The sequence below is a fragment of the Cygnus atratus genome, unplaced genomic scaffold (genome assembly GCF_013377495.2).
Source record: "Cygnus atratus isolate AKBS03 ecotype Queensland, Australia unplaced genomic scaffold, CAtr_DNAZoo_HiC_assembly HiC_scaffold_180, whole genome shotgun sequence".
Taxonomy (NCBI): domain Eukaryota; kingdom Metazoa; phylum Chordata; class Aves; order Anseriformes; family Anatidae; genus Cygnus; species Cygnus atratus.
In genome coordinates this window covers 8,118-26,807 of record NW_026109773.1, presented here as the reverse complement: position 1 = coordinate 26,807, position 18,690 = coordinate 8,118, and the positions used below count along the sequence as shown (strand labels likewise).

General features: G+C 58.2%; 2 protein-coding genes across 2 annotated transcripts; one reads left to right on the top strand and one right to left on the bottom strand.

The window, feature by feature from the left end:
* Positions 1 to 116: 116 nt before the first annotated feature.
* On the top strand, positions 117 to 1,820 carry TMEM160 (transmembrane protein 160; the record flags this gene model as incomplete). The annotated part of the gene is given in 3 exon segments (XM_035572530.2): positions 117 to 196; positions 198 to 210; positions 953 to 1,820. Coding segments are annotated over 3 exon segments (332 nt in total), but the record flags the coding sequence as incomplete, so codon positions are not given.
* Positions 1,821 to 5,966: 4,146 nt separating this feature from the next.
* ARHGAP35 (Rho GTPase activating protein 35) lies at positions 5,967 to 17,871 on the bottom strand. Its single transcript, XM_035572529.2, has 6 exons — positions 13,977 to 17,871; positions 9,823 to 9,967; positions 7,923 to 8,000; positions 7,195 to 7,326; positions 6,535 to 6,640; positions 5,967 to 6,436 (listed from the first exon to the last, which is right to left on the bottom strand). The coding sequence occupies exons 1-6, from the start codon at positions 17,670 to 17,672 to the stop codon at positions 6,076 to 6,078; spliced, it is 4,518 nt and encodes a 1,505-aa protein (XP_035428422.1). The 5' UTR covers positions 17,673 to 17,871; the 3' UTR covers positions 5,967 to 6,075.
* Positions 17,872 to 18,690: the final 819 nt, after the last annotated feature.

Genomic DNA, 18,690 nt, shown 5'->3' with positions numbered 1-18,690 from the left:
GGCGGGGCTAGGGAGATGGGCGGGGCTCGTGTGGGGGCGTGGTGAGGGGGAGGGGCACGGCACAGGGCTCATGGGGACCCACCCCCTGCCCCCCCCCCCACCCCCCCCCCCCTCAGGTCTCCTGTCCTGGTTCCGCAACGGGCTCCTGGCCACCGGCATCGGCGTCGTCTCCTACGTGCAGAGCGACACCGGGCGCGGACGCCGCCTACGGTGGGCGCGGGGGGGGGGGGGGCACCGAGACCCCCGAGGGACCCTCCCCCAGGGACAGCACCCCCGGGAGCCCCCCCGGGGGTCACCCCCCAAAGGACCCCCCCAAGGGCCACCACCTGCTAAAGGCCACCTGCCCCCAGGGGTCACCACCCCCTGGGGTATTCCCCCCCCCCCAGGGGTCACCGCCCTAAAAGTTCCCCCAGGGGTTTCCCCCCAGAAAGGGTCATCCCCCCCCCCAAGGGTCACCCCCCCAAAAGACACCCCCAAGGGTCACCACCCCCCTCCAGGGGTCACCCCCTAAAGGCCACCACCCGCCCCTTGGGACATCCCCCGACGGTCACCCCCCTAAAGGCCCCACCCCCCCCATGCCCAATCCCCCTCGCAGCATCACCCCACCCCCAAACCTCCCCAAAACCCCCAAATCTCCCCCAAACCCCCCAAATCTCCCCCAAACCCCCCAAACCTCCCCAAATCCCCCCAAACCTCCCCCAAACCCCCCCAAACCTCCCCAAACCCCCCCAAATCCCCCCAAACCCCCCAAATCTTCCCCCAACCCTTCCCAAACCTCCCCAAATCCCGCTTGCGGGGGCATCACCCCATAACCCCCCACCCCCAACCCTCACCTTACCCATTTTGGGGACGTTTGGGCCATTTCCTTCGTCTCCACCCCCCTCCTCTCCCCCCGGGCACGCGTCGCTCTAACCCAATTATTCCCCCCCCCCCCCCCCGGTCCCGTTTTTAGGGTTTTTCATCCTGGGGGGCCTGTGCGTGTCCTACGGGGCGGGCTCGTACCTGCTGAACCTGGTGCTGCTGCGGCGCCCCATGATGCTGCCGGCCCCCACGGCCGCCGCCAACGCCGCCGCCGCCGCGCTGCTCGCCCTGCTGTGGCTCTGCGCCCTCTCCCTCTACGTCGGGCGCCTCGAGGTCGAGATCGTCCCCGAGGAGCCCCCCCCCGAGCACCGACGGCCCCCCGAGAAGTAACGGGGGAGCCCCGCGGGAGGAGAGCGCTGCCAAAAACGATGCAAAAAACCGCCGGGAATGGTGAAACGTCGCATAAAGCCCGAAATGTCGCATAAGCCCCGAAATGTCACGCGAATCCCGAAATGTCACAGAAGCCCTGAAATATTTCCCCCCCCCAAACCCGCATGGATTAAACCCCCCCCCCCCGGGTTGGGATTGCTTGCCTCACCCCGCTCCCACGCCGCGCTGGGGCCTGGTTTGGTGCCAAAACGCCCCGTTTTGGCTGCTTTGGATTTATTTCCTCGCCTGGGGTGGGGGGGGGTGGGGGGGGACGTTGTGCCCCCGCAGCCCCTCGTCCCCGCTGCAAGAAGTGTGGGGTTTAAGTGGGATCCACCCAAAGCAGCTCCCGCTCCCCAAAAAAAACCCGCGTCTGCGTGGCTCCGCTGTTGGGTTTTGTGTTAAAAAAAAAAGGGAAAAAAATGAAGAAAAAAAAAAAAAAAGGCGGGGGGGGGGAAGCCCCCGGTGTCGCGGCGCGCCGAGGTTTACTCGCACGCGGGTCGGGCGCCGTACTGGAAACGGGCGTTTTTGGACTCAATTCTTTGCAGCCCTGACCCTGCTGGGCTGGGCTGGGCAATAAAATTGGTGAAAAAGCCCCGTTTTGGCCCAATTTGCTCATGGGGGGGGGTGGGTTGGGGGGGGGTTGAAGCGGAGGCACTGTGGGGCTCGGGATGGGATTTTCCTGCGGCGGGAGGGAAAACCCCGCTGGCGGCCGCCGCTTCCCTCCCTGCACCAATTTGCCCGATTTTGCCTCAGTTGGGTTAAAAATTGGGGGAAAAACTGGAAAAGCCGACAGCAGCCGGGGCCACGGCTGCTCCCACCGGTGCCTCGGCTGGATTTTGTACAATTTTTGCCCATAAAAGCCCGATTTGGGGCGTGCCGTGGGGCAAAGCCGAGCCGGGGAGGCCCCACCAGGTGCCATTTGGGGGCTCCCAGGGTTTTGCCGGCCCCGAAAAAGCTCAAAACCCCCCCCCAGCCCCAAATTTCCCAGCGGAAATTGGAAGCACCCACCGACTGCTTCAGCTCCCAGCTTGCTGCTGGTTCCCAGTTTGTGAAGCCCGGCGGGGAACTGGTCCCAGTTTGCCATGCCCACCGCCCCGCACGAGAACGCCGCAGCAAATACACCATGTCTTGGGTTTTTTTTTTGATTTTTTTTTTTTGTTCTTTTCTCTTTAAATTCAGCAGTAAAAGGGCTCGACTGGCCCCGAGCGTTAAACATTTTCATGCACTAATCGCATCGGCCCTGGAAAATACCACAAATTGTTAAAAACGTCCTTAAAAGAAGCATAAAAGGCAAAGTCTATCACCAAGAACTACGGGATGGAGTTTGTTAGGCCCTAAAATACAAAGAAAGAACCGTTACGTTTTTCTCTTTACACGCAGCCGGCGCTTTTTTTCCTGCGAAACCCCGCGGTTTGGGGAACGGCCCTGCAGGAGCGGCTCCTGGCTCATTCGCCAGTGGAAAACACCCAAAAAGGACGAAAAAAATAAGCCAGGGGTGGCCCAAAATCCAACTTTTTTGGAGAAATTTATTCCCGTAGTGATTGAAGAATTTTTTTTTTTATTCCGAGGGTGGATTTTTTTTTTTGTCCTGATTTTTTTTTTTTTTTAATGTACACCGGAGGAAAAAAAAAAAAAGGAAGTTTTTATTTAAACAATAACTTACGTCTTGCTTCAAAGCTACATTTCAAATACAACGTTCCTATCGTGGGGGGGGGGGGGGGGGTTACAAAAAAAAAAGGGGATTTCAGCCTAACAGGAAAACCTATTACACAGGGAGCGGGACAAAAAAAAATAAAAATAAAATAAAAAATCCCCAAAACTGGGCGTTCTGCCCCAAACCTGGGCCGGGCCGCGGGGTGAGGGCGGCAGCGGGCGCAGGGGATGAGGAGGGAGCAGGATCCAGCCCCGGGGCCGAAGCTCTCCCGGGGGACAGCGGGGAAGGGGCGGAAATGGTTAAAAACGCAGTGTTTTGCCCCATTTTGGGGCGTGGGGAGGGAAAGGGGAGCAGCAGCAGCAAAGCCGCGTGGAGACGGCTCCCGAAGTGCCCGAGGACTTGGCTCCGGGGGCTCCGAGTTGTTTTGTTGTGTGTTTTTTTTTTTTATTTTGCCTATTTTTGCCTTTTTTCCAGCTGTTTGTCAGCACTGAAAAGTGACAAATTTGACCCCCCCCCCCCCCCCCCGCCCCCTGCCCCCTCCAGCTGAGCAAAAAGGCACCAAAATCCCACTTTTTAACAGGAAAAAAAATGCCACCTCCGTCCGCCCGGCCCTGACGCAAGACCTCCCTTGGGTGAGACTTGGGGTTTTGCTTCGTTTGTGTTTTGCCAGTTTTTAAAAAGAAAAAAAAATAATCAGAAAACAAAACAAAACAAAACAAAACAAAAAACAAAAACCCAGCGGCCGCTATTTACACCAACACTTTTGTTTTAAAGCATGAGAATATAAAATCTGGAGAATCAGGGGTGTGTGTGGGGGAAAAAAGCCCTTTTGAGGGTTTTTGCGGTCCGTAACGAAGCCGCCCGCGCCTCCCCACTTGTTCTGTTTTTTTTTTTTGGGGGGGGGGGGAAGGGGGGGTCCGGCTGTTTTCCTCACTGGGGGGGCATCGGGGGCGTTCCTGCGAGCGGCGAGGGAAATCCTGGGGGGAAAACGAGGGAAATCCTGGGGAAACGGCGGCGTTAAAGTGCGAAGAGACCCGGGAGGGGCGGGAGGAGCCTTCCCTGTGCTCTCCCAGTGGTACCATGAAAATCCAGTTTAAAGCCGCCCCCGGACTGGGGGAGGCCGACGGCGGTGGCAGGGGAAGGCTCGGGCATCCTCGCCGCGGTCACGGCAGCCAAATTCCGGGTTTCCTTCCCCAAAACGAAACCCACCCAGCCTCCCCTTAAAAATCAGCACCGGCGTTTCTGGAGGAAAAGAAAAAAAAATGGGGAAAAAATAAACAAACAACAACAAAAAAAAAACACAAATCCAGACAAAACGGGTTGGGGTCCCCCCAGCTCCCCTCCGGTAAGTGCTTAATGCCAGAATTCCTGGAAATGGGGAGAAATGTGGCGTTCCCGGCAAAAAGGCAGCGCCGAGCGGGCGGCCGGGCGCCCTCGAAGGTTTTCCTGCTCCGGTGCTCGCTTGCGGTGCGATTTGAGGGAAACGGCCCCGATTTAGGGTCGGTCCCGGGGAGGTCGGACAAGGGTTGGGTGCTGCTGGAGGGGCCTCGGGGCGCAGGATGGGTCCTGGGATGCGTCGGGCCAGGGTGGGCGAGCCCTGGAATGGTTTGGAATGCGTTGGGTGAGCCTCGGGCCACCTGGCGTGAGCCTTGGGATGGTTCAGGTTGTGTTGGGGGAGCGCTGGGCCACCTCGTGTGAGCCTTGGGGTGGTTCCGAATGCGCTGGGTAATGGCTTGGGCTGTGCTCGATGAGCCTTGGGATTGTTTGGGCCACGTTGGATGAGTCTTGGGCCACGTTGGATGAGCCTCGAGGTGGTTTGGGCCACGTTGGCTGGGTCTTGGGCCACGTTGGATGGGCCTTGGGCCACGTTGGATGAGCCTTGAGGTGGTTTGGGCCACATTGGATGAGCCTTGAGGTGGTTTGGGCCACGTTGGCTGGGCCTTGGGCCATGTTGGACGAGCTTTGGGCCATGCTGGATGAGCCTTGAGATGGTTTGGGCCATGCTGGATGAGCCTTGGGCCACCTCACGTGAGTTTTGGGGCCACCTCACGGGAGCTTTGGGCCATCTTGTGTGAGCCTCGGTTGGTTTGGGGCTGCACTGGCCCAACTTGAGCCGTGTCGGACAAGCCTCGGGCCTCGCAGGACCACACAGGATGAGGCCCAGGCCACGTTGGACAAGCCTTGGGTTGTGCTGAACCACAGCGGGAGAGCGCGGGCCGCACTGGACCACATCGGGTGAGCCTTGGGCCACGTCAGACCGCACTGGGTGAGCCTTGGACCACACTGCATCACGCTGGAGGAGCCTTGGATGTGGTGGAGGAGCCTCGGGCTGTGCTGGACCACTTTGGATGAGCGTCGGGCCATGGCAGATGAACCCTGGGCTGTGCTGGACCACGCTGAATGAGCGCTGGACCACACCAGATGAACCCCGGACTGTGCTGGACCATGTAGGATGAGCGCTGAACCATACCAGATGAGTTCTGGGCCACGGAGGATGAGCCACGGACTGTGCTGGACCACGTTGGATGGATGCTAGACCACATCAGATGAACCCTGGACTGTGCTGGACCACGTACGATGAGCGCTGGACCACATCAGATGAACCCTGGGCTGTGCTGGACCACGTTGGATGAACACCGAGCCACATCAGATGAACCCTGGGCCACGTAGGATGAGCCCCGGACTGTGCTGGACCACACTGGATAGGTGCTTGACCACGCTGGACCACGCTGGATGGGTTTTGGACCACGCTGGACCACATCAGGAGAGCCTCGGGCTGCACCAGACAATGCCAGCTGAGCCCCAGGCCGCGCTGGCCGTGCTTCGGGCCCCATTGTTTGCGCCGCAGCCGCAGCCCACGGGACGCGAGGGGCTTAGCGGCGCTGAGCCCCGGCGGCTTTCCGCTCACGTCCGCAGCCGAGCCCAAAGCCGGGGCTCAGCCCCCACCCTCTCCTCGCCCCCTGACTGCAACGAAAGGTGGGAAAAATCCTCCCAGGGCCAGTCTGGGCGCCCCGGCGCGCTCCCAAGTCTGCGGCGGGTCAGGAGAGGGCGAGCACAAGCCCAGCGCCCGCCGCCCGGCTCCACGCGGCGCCTGAGACCAGACCGAGAGATTTTTTGTTGTTTTTTTTTTTTCTTTTTTTTTTTTTTTAAGTTTTCTTCCCCCCCCCTCTCCCTCCATCTCTCTCTCCGGCTCACAGCGAGTGCTGCTCCGCGTGGAGCGGGGCCGGGAGGAGAGGCTGGACGGGCGACTGCGGCGACGGCGGAGGGGTCTGGGGGGGCGAAGGCTGGGCCGTGCCCGGCGCGGCGGGGAGGAAGGGGGCGCCGGTGGGGGCGGCGGATGGAGAGCCGGGGGCGGCACTGGGGGTGTCGAGGATGGGCCGGTTGTAGAAAAAGAAGGGGCACTGCTGGATGAAGAGTTCGATGATTGTCTGGTAGGTGCGGGTGGCCGTCAGGGCGTCCATGGTGCTGAAGTCGGGTCTCATCAGCGTGGGCCAGAAGCAGATGGAGAGGTTCTCGCTCGTCATCAGGTTCACCCGGTGGTTGTGGCTGACCCTGCGAGAGGGGAACGAGACCGTCGCGGGGACGTTCCCACCGCCGGCCCGGCTCGGCACCGCAGCGAGCCCCCCGCGCCTCGGAACCCCGGTACGTACTTGTTCAAGTGCCCGATGACGTATTTGAAGACCTCGTAGTTCTCCTTGGGAAACTTCCTCAGCACCTCCTTCAGCGCGTGGAGCTTCTGCTCCCGGTCGTTGATTTCTGCCGAGATAGAGGGGCCGGATGCAGGGAGGGAAAACGGGGAAGGGCGCGGAGGTGGCAGCCAGCGGGGGCTGCCCGAGCTCTGCTCGCCCCCCGAGACCCCTTCTGAATGAGGGGATTTGGCTCAAAAAGCACCAGCAGGCATTAGAAACACTCCATAGTAACAAGCGACACTAATGAACCATTCATTAGCGCCATGAGGTACGCTGATAAAGTAATTATCATGCCAAAAGGCAGTAATTAAAATCAAAATGACGTCGCTGGGCGGCGTGGCGCAGCCACCCCGAAGGCTCCTCCGCCACCACGCAGATGCTCAGCGCGTTTCCCCCGCGCCACCGCCGGCCGTGCCTCGTGGTTTGGGGTTTTTTTCTGCCAGGTTTTATAAAAATCCTGGGCAGACGGTGCTGGGAACGTGATGGCAGCGAGAGGCATTGAGGGCCAAGCACCAGCACGTTTTGGGGCACAAAACATTCCTCCGATGGTGCTCAGGAGGAATCTGGGGTCCTGCCGTGCTGGAAGGATGAACAGTAGGGTCCAGCCCCGGTGCTACTCACTGTGGGCCTCCACCAGCTCGATCTGCATGTTGTACGGGACCAGGGGGTCGGGCAGCTCCGAGAAGAAACTCTTCATGGCCCCGGCCACAGTGTTCACGGTGAAATCCTTCTCTGCCAGGTCCAGGCTGTGATCTGCAAGGAAAGGGGCTGCACGGTTACACCCCAAGAGTGGAGAGGGACCCGAAGCACGGAGGGGGTTTAGGGTGAACAGCGCGATCCGGGGGGACGCTGGTTTTATTCGAGGAATTCCCCGAGATGGAATTTTGTCGCTTTACGTCGCTTAAAGCCCTGAACTTCCTCCATGGAGGAACTGACCCCAGCCCTGCAGCCTGCCCTGACCGCAGGACAGCTCCAATTTCCACCGGTTTGGTTCATTTAATAAATAATGAACCTCTTCTGATCCCCAACGGCTGAGCCACTGGGTGCTGAAGGAGAGCACACAGGGAAAATGGTAAAACCATGCTTCTGGGAAGCAAGACCCAGAAAAAACGTGGTCTATGGAAACTCCTGGTGCCCAGACCTGGTTATTGGAACCTAACCCAGCGCTGCAAACACCAGGGTAAAGAAGCACCGCCGGGTCGGACCCGTCAGGTTTGTCTGGGTTGTAAAAATCACCGTGGTTTAATATGGCTGCGGTCCACGCATGATAAAATGGGTTTTCATCTGTTTTTACTGCACAGAGCCAGCCCCACCACATCCAGATCCCTGGTTTAGGGCACGGACGTTACCCTGGTCAAACTGCCGCTGCAAGCTCTCCATCTCGGACTTGTTGCCGCTCACGCGATAGATGCCTTCGGTGCTCAGCCCTGGAGAGCAAAAAGAGCCAAAATCAGCACACGAACAAGTGGAAACAGGCAACTTTGGGGAGAAAACGTCCCAGCTCGCGTTCTGGGGGCAGCCCCAGCACAAACCCTGCCGGCTTTCCCCTCCTCCATCACGTCCCAGCTGGCTTCCAGCACCCGTTTCCGCGCACCTTTTACCCGTGCATTAATTTCACCCCCGACAGCCGCTCTTTTGCAGCAAGCACAAGATTTGCCTGGGGTTGCACCGACGCCTGCAGCCCGCGGGCCCTCCCTGAACCCATTGGCAGTGGAATTGAAGCCAAAAGCATAACCCGAGCAGGGGACGTGGCGAATATCACCTTGGGAAACGTGCAAGAGATTGTGGCAGATGCCCAGGGGCACCGCAGGTGCTGGGGTGCAGGGGCTTTATGCAAGGTACAGCTCCTGCGCCGCACCGCTTCAAAGCTTCTGATTGCTAAAAAGACGGAGCGGACGCCCTCATTGTCGTAGAAAGCAATTTGCCTCCTTGGGGAAGGAAAACGAGGTTAATGGACCAGCCTCGAGGACCGTCGAACCCCGGGCTGGACACAAAAGGCTCAGTGTTTGGTCGTGCTGAAAAACCCCAGCAGCAGCTGCCACCGTTTGTCTTGCTGGAATTCAAAATAAGCTCGGTGTCGGCCAAGCGAGCCAAAATCTCCATCTTTCACCCCAAGACCGGCCCTGGCAGCCCCTTTGCTTGCAGATTGGCTGCTGATGGATAAAAACCCCTTGGCAGGGCATCCCCGACGCGAGGTCGGGGGCTTTTGGGGCACTTTCTCTGCTGCTTTGGGTCTGCGGCAGCCCCAGCGCCGGCTCCCAGAGCACGCTGCAAATTCGCCGCCACCGCCGCTGGCAAGAGCAATGGGGCAGCGCCGCTGTTTAAAAGCCGACTCGATTATTTCCTGCAATCCTCTTCCGTGTTTATCCTCTCAGATCCTGTTTTTACACTGGCTGCCCGGCACCGAGCTTTCCTCCGCGCGGTTCCAGCGCTCGGCGTTTCACCGCGTGCCGCCGGCAAGAGGAGCCCCCCAGCACGGGGATTCGGGAACATCGGCCAACGTCGGGATGTGCCGGGGCTCAGCTTTTACAGCCAGCGCTGAATTTCCACCAGAGGAGGAGGAAAGAGGCAGAGCAGAGCCTTCCACCCTCAGCTGACGAATTACAGAGAAAGAAATGCAGAAGCTGGAGAGGGTTTGGAGGGGGACGCTTCGGATGCGCGTGCCAAAAACCTTTTCGGCAGGTTTTTAACATCGGTAATTCCGGTGTTAATGGCAAAAAACCAAGTGCTGCTGGTGAAAGTACGCCTGCCAGCTTGCTCACCCGTGTCTAGCAGGAACACGGGGAGAGCTGATGTGGAAACCAAACGGATGTGGTTCAAAAGCCCGTTCTTTCTGCTGCGCACTTGTCCTCTGCCACCAAATGAAAAATCCTTAATTCTGAAAACAACCAAATACTGCCGAAAATCGTGTGCCGCCAGCCAAATGCTCAAAGGGAAAAGGGGCAAAGGTTCTGTTTTTTTCCAAAAAAAAAAAGGAACGGAAGCCCCCCCCCTCATCCACGACGTTTAATTGGGTGATTTTTTTAATATATGTAGAAAATGTAATATATTTCAAGCTCTGAAGTCACCTGCTAAACGCAGGAGAACGACGTGCCACCCGTCCTGCTTCCTGAGGGTAAGATCTCTCCAAAAAAAACCCAAAACCCTGAGCCTTAAGGCAGGAGAAAGCTTTCCAAAGGCCACTGACGTGCTGCAGAGCACAAAACCTTCCGCTGAGAGCCCGGCGGAGGCGCCGCAGGAGGCTCCTACCTGTGGCCTCGATGTACTCGATGCACCTCTCGATGAAGATGGGGATGGGTTTCTCCGGAGTTACCACGCTGCTCAGAGGCACCCCGAAGTAGTTGCTTTCCCACATCGCCTTCGTGATGGACGGCCGAGGCTTGGGCTTTGGTTTCTGCAGGAGAGAGCGGAGCTGGGGTTAGGGTCAACACCAAAAAAAAAAACCCTCCCGTTTATTCACAAGCAGCAAAGCCGGGCCCGAGAAATGAGAAATCTGCTGCCGCGGCCCCGTGCAGCTCCGCGAGGAGAGAGAAAGTGTCCTGTGGAGAGAGCCGGGATTGCACCTTCAATTAAGCACTGCTAATTATCACGGCAAATCCTTGCTATGACCTCTCCAAGGGAATTACTGTTACACAATGAAAACGACGTTTCTTTGAGTGGGTTGCTGTTACTAACTACTCAAGTAGTAGTATCCCTCATTTTTCCCCAAAACAGGTGGCAGAACGGTAAAAGGACACGTGGGGAACACAAACAAACCTGCAGGGACCTTTCCAAAATTTGCCATCAGCTTTCAGGGAATTAACGCCCAGGTCCAACCGCGGCGATGTTTTGGGGTTTTCCTCCCCAAACCAGCTCGGAGCTGCCCCCCCAAGGGCAATGGGGCATATTTTTGCTGAAAATCTCATCCTTTGGAGTGGTGCTCACCCACACCTAATGCTGCACCTCCTGGGGTTTGTCTTCGGTGGGAAATAAATGCTGTTTTCCTATAAATACGTGTTTTGCCACGGTCTTTTGCTAGAAAACCCCTTTGGGCATTTGCTGGGAGAGGCGTAGAAGGGAATCACCAGAAAAGGGGAGAAACTGGGGAAAAAGGGGGATGGAAAGCTGGTTCAACATGCTGGGACGGCGTAGGGAATGCATCCTCAGACCGATCTCAAATTGCTACCGTTGTGACCCAAAAGAAACCCTGGCGTTGTTTCAGCCCAAGCGCAGCAGTACCGGCCACCACGGTAAGGATTTTAACCAAAACGGCAAGGATTTGTTAGAAAGAGATTTATAAAAAAATGATCATTTCGGGGACTTGTTCCTGCAGAGCTTCAGGTGCCAGGGAAGGGCCGCGCCGTGGTGTTTTAGGGTGGAAAACGAAAGCTGGGATTCGGGAAGAAATCACCACCACCAGGTGCGCATTTGTGATTAAAAAATCTCCTATTTTGGCTGTTTGGTGGGTTGTTTTTTGCACTTTGTCCTGCCAGCGAGCTGAAGACGAAAGCACCCCTGGTGCCACCAAGCCCCGCGGGGTTTGGGTTTCCTGCAGGACACGGCCAGAGCGAGGGACTTTTCCGCTCAGAGGAGTGAACGGTGGCCAAACGGCAGTGTGCTGGCGGCCAGCCACAAGGAAACGCCACCAAACCCCGAGAATTGGTTAAACCACGGGGTAAATTGGGTAAAACGCTGAGCACGGCCTCGTTGTCGCCAAACCTTTCAAGCCTCGAGGCCGCCTTGCCCCCGGCGTGCGCAGCGCGTCCCGCGGCGCATCGGACCCGAAGGAGAGGGGGGGGAAAGGAAAGAGGAAATCTGCCCGCTGATTAAGTTAATTATCAAGTGAGTCATCGAGGGAAGAAGAAAACTAAAAAAAAAACAGACTGGGGGGAACTGCTGTCAGCTGCAGCATCCGCTCCCCAGCCCCGCGGAGGGCACCGATGGCTCTGGAAGGCCCAAGGACCTCAAATATCCGCCTAAATTGGGCTTTTGTGCCAAATTCCGCGGATTTAGGTGCAATTTGCTGTGGGCACAGCCGCGTCTCCCGCCAGCGAATCTTACACGGGGTATTTGTGGCAAAACGGAGGGATTTTGGGGAGGTTTGAAGCGCCTTGTTAGGGGTACGGGGTTCAAGCGCTGCCACCGCCGCTCTCGTTTCTCACAGATTTTGTCTGTTTTAGCCAAAATGCCAGTGTTTGCTGCAAAAAAAAAGCATTTCTGCCCCTGCCCTGGACGGCGCTGTGCAGGCTGCCCAAGTCAAAAACCAAAAAATATGAAATTTTCAGAGTCACCAAAACAGCAGGGGGTGGAATAAAACCCAAATTACTGCTCGGGGGGGCATTCAGGGGCCCCCAAACCCGGGCACGGCAGCGCCTTCGGAAGCTCCTTTGCTCCTTTGCTTTTTCCTGTTTGGTGACAATTTAAGAGCTGCTCGCCCTTCGTTTCCAATGGAAATTAATAATGCCTTTTAATTTCCTTAATTGCTTTTGCAGCGGGCTCCGCCGGCAGCTCCCGCTGCTCCCTCTGCTGGGTCCAGGCGGCCGAGCACGGGGTTTTGCTTTTTCTGGAGCTCCGGACTCCCAAAAATACCCAAATTTGGGGCATTTTGCCTTCGGAACCCCCCAGAAAGGAGATATTTAGCTCGGTTCCTCCTCCGGCTTTGCCTCTGCCATTGATGCAAATATTTTCTTCATGGGAACGGGAGTTAAAAAGGGGGAGTTTGGGCTGAAAAGCTTCAAATGTGCAGCTTTAAACTGGTGCTGGCAGCTGGGACCTGAAACTGGGCATTTTTCCAGCAAAAAGCCGCCCTGGGGGTCGCTCCTGTCCTGTGTTTTGGGCTGCGCCTCCCGTTCCCCCCGAAATTCCCTGTTTTTCTGCAGAGTCACGAAACGCCTGGGTCGGGCTGGCCAAACGTGCCGGGGCTGATAAGGAGCCGCGGAGATAAACCTCGTGTTTTCCACCCCGCTGCCAACGGAGCCCATAAAGGACAGCTCCAGCTGACGGTGTCGGGGTCACCTTCACCCGGGGGGTGAGCACCAGGACCAAAATGGCTTAAAAAGCCCCAAAGAACCTCTAAATCCCCTGTAAAAACCACCCACAAACCCTGGTTATGCCCGAGGTTGCCCCCAGCGGAGAAGCCCAGCTGGCAGCGCTGGTGGGACGGAGATTTTAGGCTTCCCTGCCGGAGAGCCAAGCAGCACCGGGTTTCCCTCTCCGGGACGGAGAGGTTTCTGTCTGAAAAAGGGAGAAAAAGCCTTAGCTGGAAGGCTTACGGACAGCAGCGTAATTATGTCACATCGAGCTGGAGTTACGCTGTCACCAGAGGATCCCTGAGCAGAGCAGGCACGTGCCACCGCCAGATCATTTACTATCTGCCACGACCGCTTCTTAATTGCTTTTTAAAAGACGTCCAGGAGTGCTGCAGATGGAAATACAGGCGGCTCATCCCAACAGCCTGGGCTCTGGCTTCCTTTACGGTTTGATTTCCGCGGACCGCGTGGCCGAGCTCCGGCTCTGCTGAGACGCCCGCGGGTGCTGGCGCTGCTCCGAGCCGTGAGCCTCGAGCGAGGAGTCCGGGGGCTGCCCTGTCCCCCAGCATCGCCGCTGTCAACGCCTGCCAGCCTCTGCAGAGGGGGGTCGGCATCTGGGTTTGGAGAGCCAAGGCAGCACAAGGCGGCTGGAGAAGAGGCTGCAATAATTTGCCCGTGCTCTGAGCGTAGGGCAGGAGGCGGCTCGCCCGTGCCCTGCCTCGCTCTGCGATGCCACGCAGGTAACGCTGACCCCACTACGCTTTACAAGGCAGACACGGGCACGTTTTGGCACAGCCGAGCGGCAGCTAATTGTAGCCTGAAACTTGTTAGAGGGGACACTCGTAACTTCCGAGCACGGGGCGAACCCTCTCGGAAGCGCACGGCGGAGATGGGGTCAGTCTGGGTGTGACCGAAAACGTTAAGGGCTGCAGACTTCATTGACTCCAAAGATAATGCCTTTAGCTTCGGCTGTGGAACTCAAGTGATAATTCAGCCAACTGCTTCTAAATCCAGCAGTTGTTACTCTTAGAGGAAAAATAGCATTTATTTATTTATTTTTAAAATGGAACAGGCTCCCCCAGAGATGTAGTCTCGGCACTGAGCCTGTCGAAGTTTAAGAATTGTTTGGCCTGTGCCCTTAGTTACATGCTCTGAATTTTTGGGTACACCTGTGTGGTGCCAGGAGTTGGACTCAGCGATCCTTGTGGGTCCCTTCCACCTCAGGATATTCTAGGATTCTACGACTGCAGCTTCTCGCAGCCCACACCAGCAGCAGCTGAGCTCCCGCCCAATAAAACCAGCAGAAAAAAGCGATCCTGCCCTCAGCTCGTAGACCAGCACGGCGGCGAGGTTTCCGCCCTCGCTCGCGACCCATGGGCAAGAAGCACCCCTTACCTTCGTCGTCCTCCTCAAGCTGCGCAGGATGTTCCTCCGCCGGGGATCCTCCCCGTCCGCCGACTCGTAGGGGATAACGGCGTTGTCGCCCTTATACCCTTGGGAGCTCTGGTCTTCCTCCTTCTTCCGAATCGGCCCCAGCTCGTCATCGCTGCCCACGCTGAAGCTGGTCCGGTAGCTGGCAAAGCGGCCGAGCCTCGTGCAGCGCGTCCGATACAGCACGGGCTTGCTAACGGCCGACACCTTGCGGCCCCGCTCCAGCGAGCTCGTGTCCATCTCGCTGTCTGAGCCGTTGCCGCTGCCGTTCGACTGGGTCTTGTTGATGTTGCGGATGGTGATGATCTTGCCCTGCGTGCTGTCGTGGGGCACGGAGTAGATGTTCTCCTCCTCGTTCCTCGGCTTGACCACGGCGTCCATCGGCTCGGCGTAGTCGGAGGGATCGAAGCCATCTGTGGGCAGCCAGCTACTGGAAGACACGGACTTCCTCTGCCCGTCCCGATGCCCCTGCTCCAAATACGACAGATCCCCCTTCGTGATGTCAAAATGCACGGGGGGCTTTGGTTTCACCGGAGGAGGTACTTTGTTGTTCAGCTTGCTTTCAAAAGTGCTCATGACGGAGATGAAAGACAAGCTGTCGTTCCCCTCCAGCTCCATGGAGAGCTTCGAGTGGTCTTTGGGCAGGGCGGGCACAGCCGTGTCCTCCCTGAAGGGGCTGTAGGTCGGGGGCTCGATGTCCTCCTCCGAGTCCTGCAGGTTGGAGTTGCAGAGCGGCGAGCCCGCCCGAGGCGAGTTGAACACCTCCTCCGTCGTGCTGCACGCCTCGGCCACGTTGTCGTACATGTGGGTGGCTTCGATGATGTTTTTTTTCTCCACCACGTCCTTGAAAAACGAGTGGAAGATCTCGAGCTTGTGCTGCGGCTGGCTGCAGGGTATGGCGGTGAACTTGCCGTCGATCTCCTGGGCGATCTCCTCGCCCTCGGTGAGCTGCTCCCTGCTCAGGTCATTGTCCAGGATGTCGACGGCGCCGTCCGTGAGCGCCACGAGCTGCACGGGGATGATGTCCTGCACCTCGCACAGGAAGGCACGGAGCATGGCCAAGGACGCCTTGCGCTTCGCCGCGTAGAACACGATGTACCCGTGGACGAGGCGGCTTTTCCTGACGCTGAACGACGAGTGGTAGGAAAGCAGCGAGAGCTCCAGGCGCCGCCTGTGCGGCCCGACGGCCAGCTCGAGGAGGATGGAGCTGCTGCTGCCGCACGGCGAGGGCCGGTACGTCTGCGACTGCAGGATGGGCGCGAGGAGGTCGTCGGCGTCGAAGGGATCGCCGCACATCAAGCACATGACGATCCGCAGGTCCACATCCGCCAGGTCCTTGATGCTGGACGTGGAGCTGACGAGGTTGAGGTTGCGCTTCGAGTCCAGCAGCCCCTTCAGAACCTGGCTGATCTGCTTCTCGTTGATGTTACGGCCGTAGGCGATGCCCGCGGACGCGGGGTCGAGGAAGACGCACTGCAGCTTGCTCGCGATCTGCTGGCCCTGCTGGACCAGGCTGTGGAGCGTCTCGCCGCTCGTGTCCCCTCTCTTGTTGACCAGCATCAGGGTCAGGGGAAGGTGGGCCAAGTGATTCTCCCTCCGGCCGATGGTCAACTCCCTGCTCTTCTCGATGCTTTCCACGACGTAGGAGAGCGACTCCTTGGAGTTGTAGAGGCAGAGGCAGCCGTGGGGCTGGAAGGTGGGTGTCTGGAAGGCGTTGACGGGCAGCCGGACGTTGCCCTCGATCGGCCGCAGGGACAGCTCGTACATCTTGCCCTCGATCACGTACTTGTCGTCGTTGGTGCACAGCGCCCGGATCTCGTTGGCCAGCTCACGCGCCAGCCCGTCCTTGCCCAGGATCACCAGGTTAATCCTGTCGATGTTGGCGTCCGAGAGCAAGTTCTTCTGGTTGCGCTCGGACGGCCTGATGAAGCAGGAGCTGACCAGGTGCTCGATCTTGGAGTCGATGCAATCCGGGCAGCTCGGGCACGTCTCCTTCGTCGGGTGGTAGACAAAATGGATGTGCTTCAAGATCAGGGCGTCCCGCTCGGCCTGCAGCTTCTGCAAGGCTTTGAACCGCTGCTCTTCTCCCAGCACGTCCTGGATGACGCCCATCTTCTCCTTGCTGGGTTTGGCGTCGAGCTCCAGCTCGTAGAACAGCTCCGAGTACTCCAGGAGCAGCTCCTGAAACTCCTCCTTGGCCTTCTCGATGATCTGTTTTTGGTGCTTGCTGTAGATATCCATGTAGATAGACTCCTCCAGCCACATGTAGAAATCCTCGTTCATGATGAAACTGCGGGCTTCCTCCCAGGGCTTCCCAGGCGTGATGAAAGGGGAAGTCTCCAGGTTTTCTTTGAAAGCTCTCCTCATCTCCGCTCTTTTCCTCTCATTCCTCAGCTTCTCCAAGTGAGCCTCATAAAGCTGCTCGGCAGGCTGGGTCTCCATCAGGTCGAAAGGGATGCGCTCGTTCTCCATGTTGTCGATGTGGCTCGTGGCGTCCCAGGGGGTCTCCTCCAGGACGACAAACCACTTCAGAAAGTCCGGCTTCGCCTCTAAGAGCTTCTCCACCTTCACGCAGCTCAGGTGATCGATCTCGTCCAGGTCCGGGATGAGGGCCTCGAACGCCTGAGGGAGCTTGGCGAGATAGATCTTCCTCCTGCGCTCGATGTGCTCCTGCTTGAGGCGGTGGACGTGCTGTAGGAAGAGCTTCTTGGCCTTCTGCGTTCCCTCCAGGTAGACGTACTCCTGGTACTCCGCCGAGGACTGCATCTTGCGGCTGACGTTCGACCACGTCTCGTTGTGGTTCTTGACGATGCGGCTCACCAGCCACTCGTACTTGTCCTTAGCGGCAGCAATCTGCTGGCTTTGCTGTTTCAAAGCTTCGAAGTAGGGGATGATTTTTGTCTTTCCCCGGCTTTTGTCGACTAGCTGCACTAAGGTGTTGAAGGCCAGGTCGATGTTCACGTTGGATCTGGCCGACGTCTCCACCACCTGGAGGTTCTTTTTGCTTAAGGCAAAAGTATGTGCATCCCTAATGTACCGCTCCACGCCCTCGTCACACTTCGTCAGGACCACCACGATGGGCTTTTTCGTTTTCGCGAGCTGATTGTAAAGGTTCGAAACGAATTTCAGCTGATCGTCAAAGTTCCTGTTCATACCCCTGCTAACGTCAATGCAAAGAAGAAAGCCATCGACCAGCAGCTTTCCGTCCGGCATCTGTTTTTGTTCAAAGTCCTGCTCCAGCCCGAGCTGATCAGTGCAAAAGTACATGAGCTTTTCAGCCGACGCCAGCTTGGTCGCCGCAGCCCGCTTGATGTAGGGCTGCAGGGCCGTGCTGCGGTGAGGCTGAAAGGTCTGGTCGTCGATAAACTCCGTCTGCTCCACCACGTGCATTTTACACTCGGCGCAGTCCTCCAGGGAGCGCACGACCTCCCCCCAGTAGAGGAAGTGGTCGTTATTGACGACCCTTCCCCCAAAGTCACTGGTGCTGAGGACCGAAGTGTGGTCCAGGTGAAACTCGTCGGCGCTGGGCCGGACGAAGCGGTTGCAAAGGCAGGATTTCCCAATGCCGCACTGCCCCTTCTCCTTCTCCGTCCCCGACAACCCCACCACGCTAATGTTATAGGTGGGAATGCGAACATCTTGCTTTCTTGCCATCATCATCGTCCGCACATCCTGTCCCAGCCCACCGCTTCCGAGAGGATTAGTGTTCGCGGCTCCGGCGCTCAGCGGACGGAGGGGTGGCAGCTCTCAGGCCAGGTGGGGCGCCGGGGCGAGGAAATCCCTCGGGCCCATACTGCGCGCGCCGGCAGCGGCTCAGTTCTCGCCGATCCCCGGCATCGGGTGGCCGACGTTTACCCCTAGGAGAAAGGGAAAGGAGTGTCAGCGCCCAGCAGACCTGATTCCTCCCGCGCCACCGAACGCTGCCGCTGGCGCCAGGACGCGCGACCGCCCCGTCGAGCCCCGTTCTTGGGATTTAACCCCAAAAATGAAGCGAGAGAAGCAAAACGACCTGGCTTGGCTTTGCTCTTCGACAGCGACCAAGTGCAGCACCGGCTTACTATCTGATCCCACTTCCACCGGCGGGATTACCTCTCTCACCCGCGGCTTGGTCTAATAGGATCAGAGCAGTTTAGAAAGGAAGAGGCAGAAGGAGAAGGATCCGGCTAAAGCCCTACAGAGGAGCCCCGGGCGCGCTCGGAGCCGCGGCGGCAATGTCTTCCTCAGAGGAAGGAGCGCTCCCAATTGGCACCCTCGATCCCAATTAGCGCCCTCAATCTCAATTAGCGCCCTCAAAACGCGGCAATTGGCCTCGTTTGTTTTACAATACGAGAGCAAAAAGGGTTTTGCAGCTCCAGGAAAGGCGAATTAATGCAGATGACACCGGGAGCCCTGCCGGGGAGCCAGGGCTCTCCTGCGCCCGCTGGGGTGGCCGGACGAGGCAGTTCTTCCAGTTCTGTTCTCCTCGGGCTGGGTTACACAACACGCAAAGGCTGCTGCAAACCCGAAACGCCGCTGCACGCTCCCAAAAACCTACCCCAACGCCTGATCCCTTTGTCGAACCCCTCGGCGAGGTCGCCCCCAGCAGCCGAGGTACCGGCTCGCACGGTTCTGGAGGCTGCGAGGAGGGTGAAGGTGAGGAATCGGGGCGAAACGCGGGGATTTGGGGTGAGACGCGGGG

Bases quoted from the DNA above. Each gene is read 5' to 3' on its own strand.
- ARHGAP35 (XM_035572529.2), bottom strand. From the start codon at position 17,672: ATGATGATGGCAAGAAAGCAAGATGTTCGCATTCCCACCTATAACATT. The intron at 9,968-13,976 runs GTAAGGGGTGCT...TCTCTCCTGCAG, and splicing joins GCTTGAGGAGGACGACGAAG to AAACCAAAGCCCAAGCCTCG. The intron at 8,001-9,822 runs GTAGGAGCCTCC...TTTGCTCTCCAG, and splicing joins CGAGTACATCGAGGCCACAG to GGCTGAGCACCGAAGGCATC.